Source organism: Pithys albifrons, chromosome 12, assembly GCF_047495875.1.
Source record: "Pithys albifrons albifrons isolate INPA30051 chromosome 12, PitAlb_v1, whole genome shotgun sequence".
In the NCBI taxonomy this organism is placed as follows: Eukaryota; Metazoa; Chordata; class Aves; order Passeriformes; family Thamnophilidae; genus Pithys; species Pithys albifrons.
The window spans coordinates 10,927,132-10,946,080 of NC_092469.1; the positions used below are offsets into that span (position 1 = coordinate 10,927,132).

Below are 18,949 nucleotides of genomic sequence, written 5' to 3' on the forward strand. Positions count from 1 at the left end.
ATGTTACTTGCCTGTAACCAGGTTTTTCGTTTATATATTTGGGGTTTTTTCAATGTTCTTCTACTGCAAATTCATTCCAAACTTCTAGTTACAAGGGGTTTGGCATGAGAGATTCTGGAAAAGAAATAGAGCTTGAGAAGTTAAGATCTTTTTCTGGCAATCTGGACAAACACTGTATTTTTCTATTTTCTGTGTCATAAAGTATTAATTCATGTATTGCAATGTGGACATTAATGTTACCTAAGTGGATGATGGTAAGTCACCTAACAGAAACACAGGACATGCCATTTGAAATAAGCAAACAATTCATTTGTTCCACCACCTTGTATCTGACAACAGCCTGACAGAAAAGATTGAAGTTATGCTGGTCAAGTTGTTCCTGACTCACTGAATACTGAGTCAAAAGGAAAGAAGTTTCAGACTTCAAAAAGGTACACAATAGTCCCATGTAAAGAGGCAATATTTTCACCTGCCCTTTCATGAATCTGTTTGCTACTGACCAGACCTTGCTTGGAAGCAGCAAGAATTTATTGAGTACAGCATAATGTGAGCACAGACTCCTGGTGCTTTCAGATGAATCATCCCTCCTGCAATACAGTAATACCATGAACAGTTCTGCTGAGCCCACACTGGTTTGTCAGCACAGCACAAAGTTTAGTAATAAGCCCGAATTTGCTTGGCTACATTTGGGCACACTGAGTACAATCACAGAATCACAGAATCAATAAGGTTGGAAAAGACCTCTGAGATCCGAGAGTTCAACCTGTGACTGATCTCCAGCATGTCAACCATACCACGGCACTGAGTGCCATGTCCAGTCTTTCCTTAAACATCTCCAGGGACAGTGACTCCACTACCTCCCTGGGCAGACCATTCCAACGTCTTATCACTCTTCCTGTGAAGAAATTCCTCCTAATGTCCAACCTCAACCTCTCCTGACATAGCCTGAGATTAAAGATGCCAGTCTACTTCTTGAAGGTCAGATAAATTAAAAAAAAGGGGCAGAATCACTCTGTATAGACCCTTTTGATTCTAGAATGAAATTCAGGATGAATCGTAAGGCTTCTATGGCCTCTTCTTCAGTTCCCAGACCATCTGTTGTACTCTGACAGCACAGCTCTGAACCCAAGATACCAACCCCAAAGAGACAGACAGTGGTGTACCTCTGTACATGGAGATCTAATACCTGCCAGAAATAATCCACTACAGCAAAAAAAAACCTTACATACACAGAGATAACCAGAAATCAATACAAAAATTACTTCTAAAGAGTGAATTTTCGCTACTGCTTTAAAATGTGCTCTAAGAGAAATCAGCATGTTTTTAACTTGTTGATAATGCTTCAAAGGGCAAAAAAATGTTACTGTAAGCTAAAATGAAAATATGAAACCCCATACCTTCTAATTTTCCCCTCTTGCTTATTTGAATGCTGCTTGAGTAAGACGTGGTCATCATGTATATGAAGAAATCTGTCCTCCAGTTCTTCTCAAATGATTCACTGTACAGCTTGTAAAGATTTCACATTCTGTGCAGTTGATAATCTACCCAAGCCAAGACAACTTTAAGTCACTTTCGGTATAGTCAACGACATAATAGTTCAAAGCCTGAATCACTTTGAAATCAAGAAAAAAGACACTTTTCAAGTTTTCACTTGTATGAGTCTGTTAATTTTTTCAGATTTATTGTTAATAATTTCCTCTGACGAATTAAAAATAATTAAAATTATACACCAAACTGTTTACCTATTAGACAACACAAAGTTAACAGTTTAGCAAGTAAGCAGGTTCTTTAAACCAGGTTCCTTAAAAATAATCACTACTAAAGAGATGCTTTCTAATCTGTTTCAGACTTAACATATTCTCCTGAAGCTTGAAAAAATAAACTCGTAATTCTGCAAATTTACTCAGATACAAGATTAAGCCCAGTTGTTCCATTCTAATAGCAGCTGAGTAACATATCAGAATTGCAAATACTTTTGGTTCCCATTTTGCTAAATGGATCTGGCCTTGTCCTCAATTCAGCAGAAAAGATCTTTTTTTCCTCTCTGGAAGGATGAATGTTATAGCTCAATGACATTTCCAGTTTTTAGCATCTCACAGCAACTCCCCTCTTATAACAAGCAACTTGAACACAGAATGGGTCACAACACCTTTCAGAATTTAACCCAGATTTTGAACAGTATTTGAACCTAATTTTGTGAGTGGCAACATCAGAAACATTTTTAGAAAGGAACTAAAGAAGCCACTGATCAAAGTCTGTAACTGTAATAAATAGCAGCTGGTACAAACCTTGTAATCCTTCAATTCCAGACAGAGTTAGACTGTATCTCGCACAGGCAGGTCCCCCACAGTTTCATCAGCTGAAACAGACATGGCTTATCGATGAAAAAGAAAATGCAAATCAAATTCTTCTCTATCTGTTATTTAAACTGTGAGACTAGAATGAACGACAATACATCATATAAAATGAAAGAAAATCTTATGGCAGATTCACTGAAATGACAGACTTATACATAGCTGTAAATGCTCCTGTCTCAACTGGATTGCTCATAGACAACCTCAACTGTCAAGTTTAATTTTATGCCAGTTTTAATCTGTTCACAAAGTCCGGTTATTTTCATTATGCAATAGTTTACAATTGTATTTAATGGATGTAGCATTAGCTTTTTAAAGTTCTAGTTCTGCTGTCTTCCACAACCTTTGGGCTAAGGTCATATTTCCAAGTGGATGTGGGAAGAGGACGTGCGTGGGTTTTTTTGTTTGGTTGGGGTTTTTTAATTGTTTGTGCATTTTAAGACAGGTCAAAGCTTGAGGCATCAGCTGGTAGATGAGTAATGCCATCTTCCACATTTTGAATGGAACTCTTTGAAACAGAGGTGCTGGGGGTTATGAAGTCATTTCAGTACTGCCTGGCATTCTCTTATTCTTTCAATCACTGTCGTAAGAGAAATTACTTTATAAGATAGACTTTCCTATGAATGATTCTCATAAATCCGAACATATTTCTTTCTTGAGGCAACAGAAAACTTAGCTACATGACAAAGTGAGGTTAGGAAAGTATTAATGTGAGAATGTACTACATTTGTTTCGGTGTAATAGATGAACACACTTGTTAACAACCACGGTTTCTTTCTTGTCTTCTGGTGCAGAAAATTAGATGTTGGACACAGAGTCAAGCAATGCTGAAATAGCAGGAAAGGGAGAGTCATGAATTCCTCTGGACAGTCTTCCCTACCCTCTGTTTTTATACTTTTCAGGAGATAAAAATCCTTAGTGAATCCAAAAACATCTAGGAAAGCATAGAGAAGTTAACTGTGATGCTACTGAAGACTTGCATCAGAAGACAGAAGTGACACAGGATAATCCACAGACTTTTCATGAAGTACTGGTTAATTTTTCCCTTGTCATGACCATTGAAATGAACTGATCTACACTGCAGATTAGCAATAAGATTGCAGTTTCAGTGCTCTCAGTCACAGAAACAGAGAATAATACTCCGATGCTGATGCCCATGGCATGCAGCCACTGCAACCAATGGCACAACTGGCAACCAATGCCAAATATATAACAAGCAGAATCCAACTCATCAGTGTCCTCAGCTGTTTTTGTATTATTCTCATAATTCTCTCAAAATGTTTTGTCATTTGTTAAATTAGTGCTACTTGCAGACATTGAGTTCACTCGGGTCTAAGTTCACTACTGTGGTCACTATTTTATGTCACTGTATCAGTATCACTCCTGCAAGTGAGATCAAAGTGAAACAGAAACCTTGACCTCCAGATGATCATCCAAATTTGGTTAATGATGGCAGCAAGAAGATGTTACCATTATATGTCTTGCTAGAATGTGGTTGCCTTTGCTTTCACAAATCAAAAATTTGTGGGTTTTTTTCTGGCAAGTTACAGAGACATCAAGAGCTAAACAAATAGTTTACCAGCATGACTCCATAATGTCTGTGATCTAAGGAAATCAGGCTCCAAAAACTCTAGCACAGTAACAGGCATAGGCAAACTACTGTTTTCACTGCTTGTTCTTTGTTAAAGAAACTTTGCTATCGATATCTACCTGTTATCATCTGTATGAATCTATTAATTTAAAAACAAAGACAAAACAACGCATGCTTGTCCCTCAAATAAACAAATAAAAAACACTTGTCAGTAGCAATCCAATACTGGCTGCAGCAAAACCACAGAACTACTTCAGTTGTAAGCAAACTAACATAGAGCTGCACACCAAACCAGTTTTTACTGGCAACATGACATGACTTGAAGTGACAAAATAGAGTTGCTATAAATCTAAAGTGTCCAGAAAACTTAGAAAGGTGATATTTTCAATAGTAAAAGGAAGAATTAATTGTTCAATGTCCATTACAAAGTGACATGAACTAAGTATTCAGGTTTCTTTTCTGTCCTGGGCCGCAGGAAAAATAAACCCCCAAATATTAACTGTTTTATCAAAAAGACTGCTTTGAGTTAGAAATAGTACAAACCTGCCTCCGGGTTTTAGGAAGGCAAAATATAATTACAGATTTAGAATTTGGTCTGGCAATTTATTTGCCTGATTAATAACATAAGAATACCCATGTCTTTAATAATCACTAACAACCACTGTTCATGCTCCTTCTTTGAGACAGGACACTTCAAACAGCAAAGCATGTGTTACACATGCTACATTTCCTCTTTGAATATTATCTCGGTGTCAATCACACACACTTAAACAAAATTACTTTTCTTTGCAGCATTATTTTTATTTTTTTCATTATTTCACAGCATTGTTTTCTTTCCAGCATTACTTCCAAAAGCATATGAGATTTCGCCACAGAATTCTGTATTACTTTTGAAAGCATTTTCAAAGTGATAACACCTGACAAAACTGTACAGCAACACCGCTACAAAAGTGATGGCACTTAAAGAGTTCAGCATTTTCTAAAAGAAAGCATAACAAAGCAAGAGAGATATAAATCTGTATTTCCATCTGGACTGATCCATGTGCCATGATCAACCTCAAAAACTTGTAACAGGTTTTATTTCCATGAAAGGTTACCCTACAATCACTTCAGCACGTCTTGTTCCTCAAAATTAAAAGAACTTCACACACACAGAAAAAAATTTTCCTATGTCTGGGATTAACCTACAAGAACTTCAAATTAGGTATAAGTAAGAACTTTTGACACAATTACCTAAGTTAAACCATAACTTTGTTATACACTGCACTACTTACAAAAGTGTTGTATCACCACTTGTATCTGAGAATTTACTACAAAAAACTGCACACAACTTTGCAGTGTTATGCAACACCAGACAGTAATGAGATGGATACTGAAAGTATCAAAGCTCGTGTTTTAGGCTCAAATTGTTATAGAACTCATCCTATAGCCCCAACATCACTCACTCAAAAGTAGCAAAACTGGATTACTTAAATTTTCAAAAGTTCTCAGCCACTGGGGCTAGGAGGGACTTCCAGTAAAAGGATTTCTAGTGAAATATTAAAAATGATGATTTGATTATTTCAATATGGATTTGGAATTTCACGAGTCTTGGACATGCTTTTCTTACAAAATCCTACCTCACTTTTCTGGTAGAGGGAAAATAAAAAAGGGGGATAGAGAGACCACTCACCTATCTCAGTCTATGATAAAGTATTTCCAGCCCACATTCTCCCTCTGTTGAGTACTTAAAAGATAAATATTTGCACTCTATTGGGCTTGTCATCTAAAAGAATATCATTTATTACTTGGTAGGACCATACAAGCATATCATCTTTCAAGCATCATCTGTTGCAGTGCTGTGAGTTTGGGGAAATGGACAGGAAAAAAACAAGATATGGAAGATATCAGGAAACGGGAACACAACATCCTGCTGTCGTCTGAGGGAAAAAACATCTCTCAGACCTGTAAGTCCTGTTGGAGCGGACAGAAATCAGAACACCCGTGTCGTGCCTTTAGCGTGTTTAACAAGCGCTGTCCGAATCTCGGCTGAGCTCGGAGCGGCCGCGGGGCCGGCCCGGGGGAGGCAGCGCTGCCCTCCCGCAGGAGCGTCCACCGTGCCCGGGCTGCCGCCCTCGGACAGCCCTCCAGCCTCTGCAAGTACAAAGCACAGGCCTGAGGGCCACTTTTAACCAAACGCTCCCTGCCTTCTCCCACGGGTGCCGAGCTGGAGGCTTAAGGGTCTGGCACGCCCGCAGCGCAGCGCCCGGGCGGGGAGCGCCCTCCGGACACGGCCCCGCGGCCCCCGGGCGGCTCCAATATCGCTGTCCTCCCCCGCCGTGCCCAGAGGAGGCGACGCTCCCTCCGTACTCACGGCCCCGCGAGCCCCCGGGCTCCGCTCCCCGCTCCGGCGCGGCCGCCGCTGCCGCCGCTCGGCCCTTCCCCTTCCCCTTCCGGGCCGCGCCGCCGCCGCCGGGATCGCTTTGCGGGGCGGGGCTCCCGCGGGCGCGCGGCGGAGGCGGCAGCATGAAGAGGAGAGCGGGGGAGCGGGAGAAAGAGCTGAAGGTACCTTCTGTTTGCTTCCTGCTCCCTGCAGCCGCAAGGAGTGTGCCTGCGGCCAGCGCTCCTCCCGCCGCTGCAGAGGCTGCTCCGGGCACAGCCTGCCCGGGCTGCGGCAGCTGCAGCGCCTGAGCCCCAGCGAGGGGCAGTGGGGCCGCCGTGAAGTGTGTTGTGAGCTGGAGGCAGCCCCGGGGCCGAGCTCCATGCGGGGGTCACACAGCCCGGGGCGCGGCCCCAAGCTCGGCACCGCCCCGCGGAGCTCGGCCGGGGCTGCCCGGAGTACTACGGGCATCCCGCGCATCCCCGAAACGGGGACACCTGGGGCAGGTCCAGCAGTAGCTGGAGACACAGGCTCGTGGGCAGGGTTTTAAAGAGAGTTCTGTGGTATATGCGAAAAACAGTACAAGTAACTATATGTTTGGGGTTTTGTCAAAACAATCACAGCGTGATGATGCACTGTGTAACTGCGCTTTTAGTTTTATATTTGAAAGTACTCTGCAGCAAGCCTGACCCAAATAAACATTTTAAGTCACGTATACCACCCGAGCTTTATAATGTTTGTTTTCTTGCTCATGTGTTGGGATGCAGTGCTGTTATATGCTTTTATTGAAGATGTTATTACACTGGTTATGAAAGCAAACAGCAGCGCTGAATGTTTGGCTGTTCCAGGTGCCTTTGGAGGGCTTGTTGTGCCACATTGTACAATATCTGACTGCAGCTGTTGATGGTTCTTTGCTGACTTTGTTTACAAAACAGTAGCACTGAGAAGCCCTAAGTGACTTGTTTGAAAGCATAACACTGATATTAGTGATGCTAATGAAAGGAAGCTTAATTCCGTTATAAATTTAGGAAAAAGCTTTCAAAAATGGTAATCCCATACACCTGAACGGGAAACATGCTGGTTTTGGTATTGGTATCAATGTACTATTCAACATTAAAAGTTATTTCACTTTAGGGGCAGAGATCAGGTCTGATCAGTCTGAGTATTTTAATGGAAAACTTTGGAGCCTGGTTGCACTAGTAAATTTCCTAACACTTCTTTAAGGACTTGTCATTTTGTAATGGGTGTTTCTGCCGACCCAAGTTGCTGAAGGACACCAACTTCAGTGTTACATTTGTATTCAGCCTTTTCCGCATGTTTCAAAACATATCCATGTGTCCCATCCAATCCAAAGTAAATATGTTGCAGAAAACCCCTCAACCCATACTTACTTTAGCCTGTGCATTTGGGCTCAAATGTAGTTAGGAATCATTTGCATTAGGAGGATAATTACCTTTGATAAGATAAGGATAAAGGTTCAAGGATATGTGGAAGGGACTAAGAGAGTGGGGCTGTGAACTACACTGGCAAGGGTTGTGGGCCGACAAGGCACCTGAAGAGGTATAAGAATTTATGAGAAACACTCTATGCTAGATTGAAAGAGTCCTGCCATAGACATGTTGATGTGATAGATGCACAAAAAAGAGAAGAATGAAAATTATCAGAAGATTATTACAGAGTATTTAAAGGTATTAATACTTACAGGATGTCTTGGGGGGGTGTTGTAAGTTGGGTACTACTTGAAAGAAGCTTTGAGTATACTGAAAGTGAAAACAAAATGGGCCTGTAGATAAAGGCTGCCAAAGGAGAAAGCAGCAATGGGTAGAGGAGGGGGTTTACAAAAAGAAATGTATGGTTTTTTTCATGGAAGCGTAGTGTCTTTATTGTAGTAGTTCTGCCAAGCCTTCCACTTAGGTACTGATTAAAATATTTGGTAGCAAACCAAATATTAGTGAGGTTAAACCAACCTCTTCTGGAGAGTAAGATTTATGAGGTCTATTAATGAGAGAGAAGTGGCTGGATTGAGAAGCTGGTTTGGATTATGTATCTCCTGCCAATATCTCTTGTTTTCCAGAATTGAATCCTGAATAAAAGTTCTTGTTTTGCTATAATTGTGTACACTTAAGTGCTGTCTATCAGAATCCCGGTGACTGGCTTTTGCTTTGTAATGATGCAGTATGTTTTTTATATGTGATAAGCTGTTCTGCCTGTCAAATTTTCATGTGTCTAGAAAGTTTTGATGTATGCTGTTACAGAAGAACATTTCTGTTCCAAGTACATGTGGTAGAAGTTCTTTACAGTGCAGTGCTGTCATACAGCAATTTCCATTTTGCAGATCACTCAATTGTATTGAATAAGATTAAATGTGTAGCAGAAGTGAAATTGTTTATGTTAGTATTTGGTGTTCCAAGCCCAAGGGGAGGAGCATGCAGATTCATTCTTGGGAAGAGGGTCTCAAAAAATTGGGAAGAAATAGCTGGGACTTAATTACCTGTCGTAAACACCATGATGGGGATGATAATGTCCTCTAGAATATTTCTCTGAGTCTTAAGCGGATAGCAAATCTATTCTGAAGTTTCTAAAGACACATTTAGAGCTCTTGGATGCCATCAGCTCCTCTGGACTTCCTCATAGCAAATATTACTTCTGTAGATAAACCCAGAGCTGTTTGAGTAGATGTTGCTCATTAGCTGGAAAGGCATTTTTATGGAACAGTCCACTGGGGTTGGTTTATGTTTGTTAGTTTTAACTTAGAATTTCATTTTAATTAGTACAGTTTGTAGTTATCGTGATTCTTTTTTCCATACATTGTTGGTCAGAGTTGGCCATGTGCTTTTTTAGTGGGTGTGGAAAAGCTACCACACAAAGTAAAACCAAACATAAACCTCCTATTTGGTAATTTAAGTAGACTATTCCACCTGTAGACTTGGGAAGAAAGCTGTTTTACCTTTAGAATGTTTATTATCTTGATTGATATTCACAGGCGAGTTAAAAAAGCTAATCTTTAATGTAAGGCTGTTCTTAAGACTTAGTCAAAGTGGGTTTTTTAAAGTAAGTTTCAGTGTGACAGAGGCCAAGCTCTGTTGACTTCCCCTATGTGCTTCCTTTTTCCACCATTTGCCTATTAAGACCCTGTGTCATTACCATGTGAAAGAGAAGGTACCAGTTTGTCTGGAGTATCATTTTCTGTTAAAGTAGAAGTATTACCTTGATAGGTCTTTGGAATAGACCACTAAACCCAGTTCACAATTACTTTCTGTAGCTGTTTATGCTAATTCACAGAACTGGGGAACCAGAACTGACTGCAGAGAATGTATTTCACAGACATTACTGTTATGTTTGTACAGCTCCCAACACAGCTGGGAACCCAATCCAATAAAGTTATTGCTGTACAAATAATAAATGCATCAATATGCACATATCTGAATATTCACAAGGGCTTTTACAAAGATATTCATGTGCAGTTTCACATTTGTGAGACATGTTAGACAAAGTGGCAAGGAAACATAAAGCTTTAAATAACACAAAGCTTTGTATTTTATTTATGGAAAGGAAAAAGGAATATGGCTGATTTCAATGAAAGTCTTATTTCCTACATCATTCTAATTTTTGCTGCCTGGAAATAATACATATTTGCAAGAAGAAATATGTTGCTTAAAAATATTAATGCTCAGGGAAAATTAGGCAAGTATTCTCAGGGAATGATTAAGGGAATGGTTTTAGGATTAATGCTGAAAAATGTCACCCATACCATACAATGAAATATATGAACTTTAACATTGTCTTATAATAGTTTCTTCAAATATTATGTTGATTTTTTTGTTTGTTTTATTGTTCTACCTCTTAAGATAGAAAAGCATTGTTAAAAAAAAACAAAACAAAAATTCCTAATTGACAGATTAAATAGTTTCTTTTAGAAGTTGTATTTGGGAAAATTAAAGTTAATGGAACATCTTAGATGCAGTTAAATAAGCTTCTTGTCATGTCATATTTCTGCTTAGGTAAATGGTGTGCAGGTTTTAGCAGAATCAGCAGCAATATGCCAGTAGCAATTTTTGTGGTAATCACATTATTGGCCCTTCCCATTATTAATGAGACAATAATTAAGAAATAGTGTTGATAGTCACATAACACATGATTTGTATATTGGAAATGGTCAGGTAGAAGCCTTGCATATGCAGAATAAAATACAAGAAAGAATGAGTGGCAAATGTTTCTTGCTTTAAATTCATCACGTTCCTGCTGTTTAAATTGCCTCAGCCGCTAATGCTGGGACCATTACAGTAATGGACTCGGCAAATGAAGGAGAACCAAGACATACACACTTTATTACTGGAGGGGTAATTTTCTCTTCATCTGTAATAGCAGCAGTGCCTAGTATTGATCAGACCATCAAGATACTAATCCTCTGTAAAATTACTTGTTATAACTGAAAATGCGTTAATCCAAATCAGTCTGTGTCCTGACTTTCTACTTACTTGAATACAGACTATTAGATGGTTTATTTTTTGTGATTTAAAGCCTTTACATTGATAATAGTAGGAGCTTCCTTTGCAAGAGTGCGTGCTTAATCTTAGCTATGGCCCAGGGTTGTCTTTTTGTTTTAACTAGAACATCACCCACTTAATTAAGAAGTGCATGTCTGTCTTTCTGCTCAGAATTATATTGGTACTTTAGGCTTTGCAGATTTATTAAACATGTTGTTTTACGTTCAGTCACTTGTGTTTGCTGTAAATAAGAACAGATCTATGCTTCACATACTAGAATCTTCCAAGATCTTGGAGTTAAGGATGTGAGGAGAATGGCTGCTTAAAACAGTAATTCATGTTTTGTGGATTGTGGCCTGAGAAGGTTTTGTGTATGAGAGTAGTGTAAGAGAAGTCCAATGTTCAGGGGTCTAAAGGTCATCAGTTTATTTTGATCTTAGTGATCCAGGACAGGAGACAGTGGTATGGAGAGCTGTACGTGTTCCATATCCAAGTATGGCATCTCTTCTCTCTTCTCATTGTTTTTTTTCAGAATCTTGTACGTTTACATTGGAAGGCTACTTGTGTATCCTCTAGCCAACTAAAATTTGGCCTGGGTTGCATCCAGCAGTGCAGTGTCTGTTCTGGGTGCACAATACCTTGTAGGACGTGGCTGTGGGAAATGGCTCCATTAACCCTGACCTTTCGTTAGACTCACCACACTGGGCTGCTGCCACAGACAGTCATTGGTATCAGACCAGTTCATGGCAGGCAAGAAGTGTCCTGGAAGCTGGCCAAGATGCAGAACTGGTGTTACTTTAAAGGCTGGTTCAATGCTCCATGCATTTTAGAAAATTTTTGTTGTGTCAATTAGTTTTTTCCTCTGGCAAAATGTACAGTGTTTTTATTTACCTAATTACCTGTCTGCTTTCTTTGTTATAATTTAACTGATTCAACTTGTATCATTTGGAGAGACTTCACAGTGCGTAAAAGTAGCAACAGGATTCAGTTTCATCTGATCCAGGTTGGTGAAAACTAGACAGGCCAAACAGTGATTGCCTAAAACTTGATTCTGTTCCCAGTGCAATTGATGACCAACCTTTCACAGCCTTCAGCTGAAGAGGATTGGGCTCTCATGCTTTCAATAATTCATCCATTCATCCATTTCTTAGATTATTTAATTGACCTGTAATGACCAAGAGCATCCAAAATATCAAATTATCCTCTTTCCTTCAGCTGAGACTGAAAAGCACTGCAGCATGTAATGGTATTCTGTTAGATACCCTAGTGAAGTGCAGAACATGGTTATGAGTATTTATTGGTGTTTAAAGTGTGAGACAGATTAAACATTTGAAGCCCTCTGGATAGAAAATGGTAGTGCTCTAATTTCCAAACACTTTTGTGTAGTTCCTGGAGTCTGAATCTGGGAGGAGACTCTGCTCTGCCATATTTAGCTTAACAGTTTTTTGCCTTTGTCTACATGCTGCCCCACTTTCTAAAAGAATTACGTCTTTATCTCCTAGAACTTGTTCAGCTCCATTTTCCCTTTTATCTGCTGCTCTTCCCACCATTTTTATTTAAGACTGTAAAGTTACTTTAGTGTAACTGCTCTTGTCACCTTTGCCCTCAGCTAATCAAATAGTTTACCTTGAGGGAAGCATTTATCTCCCACTTTCATTATTATTATTTTCGTAGCTGTAAAGATATATATTTTATGTCTCCAGAAGGGTGTAACAGTGAAACGAGGTATTGATCTGCTGTATTTGGCAATTTCTTTCCACCTTGCCATCGATATCATGTCAGCCTCTGTCTGTACTGTGGTTGACCTCACAAATAGCTCTTTATGTTCCCATTGGATTCAAATGATATACTATGCTCAAAACTAAATCAATGAATGATTATAAAGTTTTTAGTATTATTTCATAACCCTCAGGCAACTGGTACTTCATGCAGTGAATGCTTGAAAAGGTACCTGATTAAAATATGTTGCTGATTCTGTTCTAAGGTTTAAAACTGTACTGAAATCAAACATCTCCTAATATTAAATTCAGGGTCTGATTTGCATATTTCTGTACAGATGCTAAAATTATTGAAACTTCTGCCTGCGATTTACCAGAGAGATTTTACTCTATGCTGGCACAAGATTTTACATAAAGCAAAACCTCGCAGTTCTCATGCCTGCTCTGTCCTCTTGAGTGCAGAAATTTCACACTCTGGATCTTCCCAGTGAAAAATCATGAAAGCTACACTGTATGTGCATATAGGGCAAAAAGGAGGTAAAGATCAGATAAAGTTTTCATCTCAAAAAAATCAACAGTAACTTTAAAGAACTATTGAATTGGATACATTGCTGTTATTCTCTGCAAAACCCGTACACCTTAGATATACTTCTAACAGCGTAACTGGTAAAACTCACATTCAAATGCATATTTAATAAGATTTTTTTTAAACTCTGATGGAAATGGCAGGATTTGCACAAGCATTTAAAGGAATTTAGAAGCCTAATCTTACTGATTTTGAATGTGCACTTGAGTTGGGCAAGAAGCTTTTACAAACCTGACTGTTGTCTCAAAGCAGGAGGCCTCTTGACATGTACATTTGTATTTGGAAAGGGCTGTCTGAAGATTGTGTTCAAAAGGATAGTTTTATGCAAATTAATTAGACAACAGCTTGTAGATCTGAAAACAATTTATATTTTGCTGTATTCTCTTCTGATTCTCTTCTATGTTTACTTCTCCTGTAAATGATGTCAGTGCAGCAGGTAATGATGCTCATGTGCTCAAAGGAAATACTTCATTGCCTGGTATCTAAATCATGTGATGGCAAACAGCTGCAGTGAGTAAAATTCTGAGCTGTGCTGTGGTGCATGTGGATGTACCCAGTCACCGTATAAAACCAGAGCAAATTATTTGGTCCAATGCTGTTAGGTGGGAGAAAGTTATTTGGGGCCTTCACCATAAACAGTGAATATAAACATCAGGGAAATTACCATTTTCTGAGTTGGAAATCTTATTTGGTGTCAGAGTTTAAATAGAAATTTCTGATGAACTTTTGTAAAGGAAATGAATATTTGTCAAACATGCCACTGTTGCAGAGCATAAAAATTATGGAAAGGTGTTCCAATGATATAAATTTAGAGTAAAGTATTTCAGATGTGTATTGAGATTATATTTTAAGTGCCACAAGAAGTACCATATTTTAGTATACAATATAAAACCACTGGAAATTATACCAAAGCTCTGATTGGTTTGAAACTGTTTTTGTAAACCTGGATTTTGCTGAAATTCAAAAAGATCCACTTCTGTCTTCTACAGAAATGCAGGGGCAATGTTGGTTTGCATAGACTTCCCCCATTCTTTAAAACAGAAGCCATTAAGCTTCTGTATTGTAAAGATTGGAAGCCACCTGGGGTGTGCTGTCTGTGGGTTCTTGAGCTTCTGTTGCTGCTCTCTGAGAAAGTAGTCCATGATATGTTCATATGGACACCATCAATCTCAGCTCAATGGGGAGGGTTTATGGCAAGCATTTATAAGTAGGCAGAAATGAAATAAAAGCAGATTATGAGACTGCCAATGCTTTGATTACACAGTCTTCTATTCCATTTTATAAGACTTCAAAAGTCTTATACTTGCATTAGTTAAAACTCATATTCCTGAGTGCCTGGCTCTTTCACCAAGTTTGCTTGAATGTGTCATGGGGAATTTCTTTTTAAAAGCTTTTTTGTTCTTCTGGGTTTCTTTGCATTCTTGGTATTTGTATTTTCAAGTTGCATTCCATGAGCTTTTCTTCAGTATTGTTGCAACTATGAGTTGAAACTTGTATCGAATTTTCCAACTATGGGAACTGATATTTCAGAAAACTTCTGGTAATCACTTGAGTGTTTCAAGTTGTTGTGCTTGATAAGAGTATATAGCAGAGTTTGTACTGGTGTTCTAGCTTAAACTTTTATAATAAACTGTAGGTACTGGTGAGCCTTCCCCAGACTGTTTTAAAAACATCCTGGGTTAGTGAAGTATTTGTATTGTATGTTCTATTTACCTGTGGCTCCCTAGTGTATCTTCTCATGCTATTTCATAAGCTTGCCCTCACAAAGCATCTCCTGTAGCAGGGAGGTATTTTTCCCTCTTCTACAGAAGGAAATTAAAGTGCAGAGAAACTTAACTTTCCCATTATGAAAAGTAAATTGATAGCATATCAGATACACTGTGTACATTCCTTGAGTCTGAGTGGTGTCTGTGTACTGAGTCCAGTTCATTAGGACAGGGCTGGACTCCCTGAAGTGTCTCCTCTGTGTGTGCACACACACACACTGTGCAACCCATGTTGAAAGTGTCAGGGGGTGCAGTTTGTGTGCAGGGGCTTTTATGCACTTCAACAATAAGGAGTGCAGTCAAGACAGCCAGAATTTAAGACCTGGAAATCTCAAATGCAGAAGGGCTTCTGAATTGATTTGGGCTTCATTATGGCGCAGAAAGAGAAATTTGTTCTTCAGTCCAAAAAAGTTGAGTTATGATTTTGTGGTTTTGGCTTCCTGAATGTAATTCATTGTGATCGGGACAGCAGATTGGTCATTATCTATGTTATGAAAAGTGTTGATAGTATGAGTTGTGCAATAAGATAAATGAATATGGTTCCTACCTTAAAGAGGTTGTGCTCTGTGTGTGTCTGTGTACATGACAGTCTCATGGTTTTATGCTTCGTGATCCGAGCACATTCCTCATAAATAATGAGAATTCATTTTCTCTTGGGTTTGCAAAGCACAGTTTGTGATTAGGGTCTCTAATGTGTTGGTATCATGACGGAAGGTGGTACAAAGCAGCAATGTCACGGGCGGGATGATGGCAGTGACCCAGCAAAAGAAACAAGCACTTTGAATGTTGATCTGTTTCGTGAAAGGGCAATATTTGGCCCTGTAAGTGCAGAGGAGATGGGCTGTTCATGGAAAGGGCATAAAGAGCTAACCCATATGATCCTTTGTCAGCTTGATTAAATTTAGTGTCAAGCATTCATTCATATGAAATATGAGAGACGTCACTGTTTATCTAATAGAAAAAAGGATTTCTATTTTTCCTGAAGTCTTTTATATGTTAATAGAGGCAAATGTGAATATGATCACATAATTTAAATGTGTAAATAAAAATATACATCTTTACTGGCAATGGTTTAAAAGTAAGATGTATATGTTTTATGCAAAATAATGCAATTTCCTTGTTAATCATGCTGTTCAAGCCATAACTCCACAGAAAACAGTGCTTTTAAACAAATAGAATATAGTGTTATTATACCATTTATAACAGAAATGCTTTGACTATTTAGAGACTGATACAAAGTATTTATTTTCATGCTTTAATGTATGCTTCTATTGTGATATTAATATACAAATGCAGAATTTAAATTCCAGGTGATTGTATTAGACTTATTATAAGGTGCTAGACTCTGCTTTTTAATACTGGAAGAAACCCCAGTATTTAAAACAAGGGTTATAACAGATGTAATTTTGGAAATAAAGGAATGTCATTACAAGAAAATGGAAGAATTTCTTTTGAAATAGCTATACTTCTCTTAAATATTAAATAACAAGAAGGGAAAAAGCTTACATGTCTTTCTCCTCACTCTTCCTAGCCTGCGAAATCTGGCTTGCTTAAAAGAACTGCTGGGAGTTCTATTTAATGTTATACTTTGCATGCATTTGTGATTTGAAATAAAAAAAAAAGTCAAATTTGAGAGAGACAGTTTGAATGGCATGCTGTCAGTTTGGCTCTTTGTGAATTGGCAGTGGTCTCATTTAGGACCTTCAAATATGTGTCTGCCTGGACAGAATGAGAACAGTTTGCATGTTCTTCAGAAGACAACCACTCTTTGCTGCCTCACAGTATTCAGTGGTGCATGACAGTTGCCCTTCATTGCTGTCTTCTTCGAACTTAACCTTTGACCGTCCACTTAGTTGCTGCGCAACGCTCGGAGCAGGCCAGGATGTTCATGGATGACGGGCATTGGCCTGCAACGTGCTTGTCATTATTTGACTGTCAAAAGTAGCCTGCCATTGGGCTCCATCAAGGTTTGAAACCTATGTGCAGCAGTCCATATTACTTAACTTCCAAGACTGTCAACAGGACGATCAAATGTGCATAAAAAATGTGTGTTGAATATGTCTTTGATCATAATATAGGGAGATATTTTTTGTGTGTGCTGAATGTATTCATATGACTTTCACAGGGCCAAGAGGTTGATTCTGCTGCCACGGTAAAAAGTGAACTGTTGTCTCCTGTGGTCTAAGTTTCAAATAGCACGATTTAGATTTGAACAGCTCTGCCAGTTAAACTCAGCTTGTCTTGCGTATCCTATCAGCTCTTCAGCCAGCAGTATAAGCAGAGAGATACTAGACCAGTGGTGCCTGAGGTTAGCTGTCAAATTGGAATGTTATTTTGGATCTTGCTGTAATGTAATATTATAGGAGGAGGTCAGGCTGTGTGATTTGTAAAGCAGTTGTGCAAACTTAAAATGACTGAAATGTTTATTTCAAATACTATTTTTTTTCCTCTTGAACAAGATGAAGAGAAGATAGAATTTATCATAAAAAAAAAGTAAAAATATGAAGGCAATGTAAAATGGTAATTTTTCTCTTGAGTACAGATTGCAGTGCATAAAAGAGCATCAAAATCCAACATAAAGAGTCAGGAAGGCTGAAATTCAGTAAGTAATAAGTGCTTGACATTGAAAATATTTAATAGGGAGGCATCTTTGTATCTTCTGATAATGAATGCTGAAGACATTTGGGGTTGAATTTCATATTTAATTTAATGAATGAGAATTCTACCGCTGGGTTAATTGTGAATATAAACTTGGTGTGTAGGTAAATCACTTATGCAATCACAAGTTGCTTCATGCTTGGTAGAGTCATATCCCACTGTAATGTAATATTTGCTATTCACTTGGACAACACCTGTCTGTTACCACAATTTATTTTACTGGATTTCAAACATATCTGTTTTCTCTCAAAATATCTCCATTCCTTTGCAGTTGAAATGGTATATTATAATGACATCAAAAATACCAACCAAAAACTTTTATCCAAAGCAGAAAAGTATGGTTATCTTGCAAACTGGGTGTAAAATTACTTTTTTTTCCCTTCAAGTTTCAAAATATCTTGATGCTAATACAGTAAAAACAATACTCATAGTAGTGGTTATTGTCATATGTCTTAGACACAAATAGATTTTTGTAATATATTTGTCCTCAGTGTGTTTTCTAAACCAGATTTTATTTTTTTTGCTTACAATGTCATTTGCAAAAGACCTCAGATCAGATGCACTGATCTAAAATGCCACACCATGTCATGGAGATCTTTTTTGGTCTTCTTGCTCTTAATCATGAATGCTCTTGCTGTTTTTCCATCTAATTCTTTGATTTTAGTATTTACTAATGCATTGATGTGTGCCTAGTCTGAAATGGAGTATAAAATATGTGCATTCATGTGTTTGTGTGTGTGCAGGCCATAAAGGTGCAAAATTATTTGGCAAATGAAGTGGCCTGTTACTGGATGTTAAAACTATGATCTTCTAAACACTTTAAGGTGGTCACAAAGTTAATGTTAGTAAGTTTTGATTCATGTTTCTCTTTTCTGGAGTCATGTATGACTACACAACATGTTTTGGTGAAGAAGGACTGAATTTTGGAAGTCTGTATATATGCAACCATTTAAGTGCTTTTAAGAACATTTAAACACTGAGCCATTGTGTTTGTTGTTATGGTTTCTGAACTTGGAACTACTTTCTTGGCCTCCACAGTTTAAAAAAATCTTATCAAAATTAATAGAAAAACTGACCAGACTATTTTGAAACTAAAGGAATGTTAATTTTCATTTCAGACAGATGTTGCCTTTTTCTCTGACTGTATAAATCAAGGTTTAATTTCTACTGGGAGTTAATACTCTTTTGTAATTGTGTTCCTGGGGGAAAGAAGTTTAGAACCTTCAAGAACAAATTCATTTTTTCACTTGAACTGTGGAGTACCTGTTCCTCCTCTAACCAGAGGCTGCTTTTTATCCTGTATTGAAGTAACGTTTTATATTAATTTGCAGGAGAAACTGAGCATCATTATAGAGTTTATTGCAAGTGTGTTCGTATCTTTATATTTTTCCAAATGGAAGTACTTTTGTGAATGCTGTCCCATCTGTGTA

The 18,949-nt window shown here is 38.4% G+C and overlaps 2 protein-coding genes across 19 annotated transcripts in view; one reads left to right on the plus strand and one right to left on the minus strand.

The window, feature by feature from the left end:
* RPGRIP1L (RPGRIP1 like) overlaps positions 1 to 6,363 on the minus strand; it is a 53,998-nt gene extending 47,635 nt beyond the window's left edge. For 14 of the 16 annotated variants that reach the window (XR_011698870.1, XR_011698865.1, XR_011698863.1 and 11 more), the window contains exons 1-3: positions 2,289 to 6,356; positions 1,398 to 1,541; positions 12 to 114 (exon numbers count right to left, since the gene is read on the minus strand). The gene's annotated coding sequence lies outside the window, so the exon portion shown is untranslated. Of the gene's footprint in view, positions 1 to 11; positions 115 to 1,397; positions 1,542 to 2,288 lie in introns of all 16 variants that reach the window. The other 2 variants (XR_011698868.1, XR_011698869.1) reach the window with 2 other exon arrangements.
* A 48-nt stretch (positions 6,364 to 6,411) lies between these two features.
* Positions 6,412 to 18,949, plus strand: part of FTO (FTO alpha-ketoglutarate dependent dioxygenase) — a 232,843-nt gene continuing 220,305 nt past the window's right edge. For 2 of the 3 annotated variants that reach the window (XM_071567363.1, XM_071567365.1), the window contains exon 1: positions 6,412 to 6,489. In XM_071567363.1, coding sequence (XP_071423464.1) covers positions 6,451 to 6,489 — 39 coding nt within the window. In that variant the 5' untranslated portion in view covers positions 6,412 to 6,450. The remainder of the gene's footprint in view (positions 6,490 to 18,949) is intronic. The other variant, XM_071567364.1, reaches the window with a different exon arrangement.